Source organism: Rutidosis leptorrhynchoides, chromosome 9, assembly GCF_046630445.1.
Source record: "Rutidosis leptorrhynchoides isolate AG116_Rl617_1_P2 chromosome 9, CSIRO_AGI_Rlap_v1, whole genome shotgun sequence".
NCBI classification, from domain to species: Eukaryota; Viridiplantae; Streptophyta; class Magnoliopsida; order Asterales; family Asteraceae; genus Rutidosis; species Rutidosis leptorrhynchoides.
In genome coordinates, this window is record NC_092341.1 from 327,160,907 (window position 1) to 327,165,000 (window position 4,094).

The window sequence follows — 4,094 nt, forward strand, 5'->3', positions numbered from 1 at the left end:
GGATTAAAATAAATACTTTTCGAAAGAATGTCGAGACTATTGAACACTCTCTGGTACTTTTCAAAAATGCATTTGATGTATGGTCACGAGTTTTCTAGTGGTTGGTAACTATTCCAATCTTAGTTGTAATGAGACATTTGCTGGAACTACAAACATTGCATCTATAGAGCTAGGTTCTAAAATTTAGCAGGCGGTCGAATGAACGTGCTGATACATGTTATGGAAGAATCGCAATAACAAGGTGTTCAATAATAAACATTAGAGTGGACGATCTGCCCTGAATGAAATCCAAATTGTTAGTTACGACTGGATTTCCCGCATGCTAAAAGGTGTGCATCTTGATTGGAATACTTGGCTCGTAAATTCGCAAGTGTTTTTGGCTTCATCGTGATTATTTTAATGCTATCTCATCATGTATAGTTTCGGGTTTTTTGACTCTTTTGAGTCTAGATAGATGATCACATAATGCTAGATAGAGTTTTAGGCTCTCGGGTTAATCCTGCAATTCAGTGTGGATGTATTTGTTATCTGATTCTTCTTCTTATTTAATATATCTATTGTTTAAAAAAAAAAAAAAAAAAAAAAAAAAAGACTTCAGTAGTGACAATATCAAAATAATTAGGAACTATAAGTTTAAGTGTTTGTTGTTAACAAATAGTCGAAATTAATTTGCAATTGAATACCTTAATAACGTTACAATAATTAAATTTGAGAGTTAATAAATATTATAAAACTAAAATACTGTAAGTTGCATTATTATTGTATAATGTATCGTACGACATAATATATTGTAATACTAGTATTTTTTTTTTTTTTTAACATCAAAATTTTATTAACCTACCACTTTACTAGCAGAAAGGAGAGCGATCAAAACAATTACAATGACTTAACTAGACAATTAACGTTATCTTCAATTGTTAATTACTCCGTATAAATTATGATTTCACCAATATGCCTCATAAGTCATAACACCTTCAATCGTTAAGAGAACTATTTGATGGGAGATGCTAATGAGACTCCGGTATGATCTTTTCGATCTAATTCTATTTAATTAATTTGTTTCCGACACCAAAAAGAAAAAAATGGTGGGGGCAGTTTTGTAATTAGCATCTGACGTCTTTAGTACACCGAGTAAATTTAATGGACAGTGATTTAATGACACATATGCAATCAGCATGTGTTTATAAATAGAATAGAAGTTCACATGGAACTCACTTACCTCGCAATTTCCATAACATAAAAGCAGAACAATCCCACCGGTCCTACAAATCTCATCACCATATAATAAATCCTCCTCCGGCCACACATGGCTGCTAAAGTCATCTCAACCGGGTTAATTTACACTACCATACCCGAAGGTTACGTTCGTCCCCCTAAAGATAGACCTAATCTTTCACAAATCTCCAATTTTAATGATGTTCCTTTTATCGATATCGGTTCTAGTGATCGAAACCTCGTAAGCAAACAAATCGGCGATGCATGTCGCAACTATGGATTCTTCCAGGTTTGAAATCATATCGGATATTATTTTATTTAATATATTATAATTATAATTATAATTATAATTATAAGGGAATGATTTTCACACACTGTTTTTTGATCCTCACACACCCTTTTACCCTATTATTAGGGAGGAGTTCAAGTAAATTGATGTGTGACGATAAAAAAACAGTGTGTGAGAATCATCCTTAATTATAATTATAATTATAATTATTATTATAATTATAATATAATAATCATAATTATAATGGAATGGAATAGTGGATAGTGGACTATGGACTATCTCTCCTAATTTGGAGAGGTAATAAGCAAACATGTAATAAGTCTCAATTCTATGGTATCCTAAACAAAAAAAATTCATTTTTACAAAAATATTACAGTACTTTATAGTATTTTTATTTACTTTTTCGTTTTATTGCTTCATTTTTCAAAAAAAAAAAAAAAAAAAAATTTTTTTATCTTAAATGCATGTTAAGAACATATTTTGTTTATTATGGTATCGATATCTAAAAGATATTACTATTTCCGTTTCAATTTAATTGTCTTCAGCCATATAATACATAGTTTTAAAAAAATTAACAAACTTTGTTTTTAACCAATACTTCATATATATAACCTCTTTATTGAAATACAAAATAAATAATTAAAATGGGATGTCAAAATGAAATGGTAAACTATACATATGAGACAAAGGTACTTCTCCATATCAAATAATATGATTGAGAAGGGCTCTACACAAAAAGTAGAATGTGTTAATTACTCTTGTTTATGTGTAGACCTATTGTAAAAACTTTTTGAACTTTATATAAAAACATACAAGCCATACAAACCATCTTAGATAGCTTATTGCGTTTTCATAACACGAAAAGCCATTTTCTCAAGTTAAATTGGGTAGCAAGGGAAAATGATGATAAATGTCACGAAATAATTCTATTAGGTAGTGTACACATTTCGGTTATTATGAACAGAAAAAACCTTTTTATCCATGACATAATAAAGCAAAAATAGCATTCTCAAACACCTTCTAGATACGATCATATATATATATATATATATATATATATATATATATATATATATATATATATATATATATATATATATATATATTTTAACGAGGAATCCCTTATAAACGAGCATAGTCATATTCTTTATAATAGGTATATGTATATTTTATATATTAGATATAAAGTGAACATTATAAATGTACATGCAGGTGATAAATCATGGTGTGCGGGAGGAAATAGTGGAGAGAATGCAACAAGTAGGTAGGGAATTTTTCGAGCTTCCGATGGAGGAGAAGATGAAGTTGTATTCGGAGGATCCAACGAAAACGATAAGGTTATCGACTAGTTTTAATATTCAAAAAGAACAAGTTCATAACTGGAGAGACTTTCTTAGGCTTCATTGTCATCCTTTGGATCAATACACACATGAATGGCCTTCTAATCCTCCTCATTTCAAGTAATTTCTCACTTTCTCTACTTTTATCTTATTTTGCAATAAAAGATTAACTTATATATAATATACTATATAGTTTTTGCTTTTGTTATAAAATCAAATAATTTATAATTTATCTAATTTAAGATGAGTAATGTTCAAATATTCCCTTGAGGTTACTCGCCCAATTTATGGACTTCGGGGATGTAGACGTCTTGCATTCGAGATTCACCCAAGGGTATTTTTTTAACCAGAAACGATGTCTATATAAATTTGCCGTGGGCAAGTTCTGAAATCACATTCGAACCGTCAGTAACTCTAAACCGTCGTAAAATTGACAGTTTGTCTTTGTGGCATTGAATGCGTAGAAAATTCTCGGTCTTATTTGTGACATTGAATTGATAGTTTAATGATACGTACGTTATTAATTTTGATTCGCATGCTAGAAGCTTTCAACTTAGATAGGAGATCGAACAAATTTTTCCCTCATATAGAAATTAATACTCCGTTCCATATTAATAATTCAGTATTTCATTTTCGGATGTTTCAAATTAATAGTTCACTTTCATAAATAGAAAAAAATAAGAACCTTAAGTTCTATTGTGACCTTAATATATGTAGATAGGATTAAAGAAGAAAGAAAAGTTAAAGGTAAAACTAGAAAATAAACAGAAAGTACAATACTTTTATAACATTTCATTAAATTATGTATTTTTTGTCTGTGGACTATTAATATAGGACGGAGGAAGTATGTTTTATAATCGTACAATGTGGTTCAATCTCGAGTTTTCTACTAACTACGCTTTTTAGCTTTGTCTTTCATATATATATATAGTCAAATGTTCAAACGAGAACCACAAAAATGCGAGAATGCGAGAACTTTTAATTTACAATGATTTTCATATGTGAGTAGATTGAATCACCCATCATTGTTGATGGAGAGTAAAAATGAACATAAAATAGTCGGAAAAAACTTCAATTTTACCTATGTAATCAAGTATATAGTTTTCCGTTCACAAGTGTATATTTCTTTATGTAACGTGAACATTTTATATAATTAACAATTTAAGATGTAATTTGTGGTAATGAACATATGTTTGTTAATAATATGAGCATTAATTAACATTCGCATGTAATTTGTTGCATTCAAATGC

General features: G+C 29.3%; 1 protein-coding gene across 1 annotated transcript in view; it reads left to right on the plus strand.

Moving 5' to 3' along the window:
- The first annotated feature begins 1,231 nt into the window (after positions 1 to 1,231).
- The window catches only part of LOC139865868 (protein DOWNY MILDEW RESISTANCE 6), an 11,710-nt gene continuing 8,847 nt past the window's right edge, over positions 1,232 to 4,094 (plus strand). Inside the window, exons 1-2 of the mRNA XM_071853970.1 lie at positions 1,232 to 1,504; positions 2,717 to 2,964. Of these exons, the coding sequence (XP_071710071.1) occupies positions 1,307 to 1,504; positions 2,717 to 2,964 (446 nt within the window). The 5' untranslated portion in view covers positions 1,232 to 1,306. The remainder of the gene's footprint in view (positions 1,505 to 2,716; positions 2,965 to 4,094) is intronic.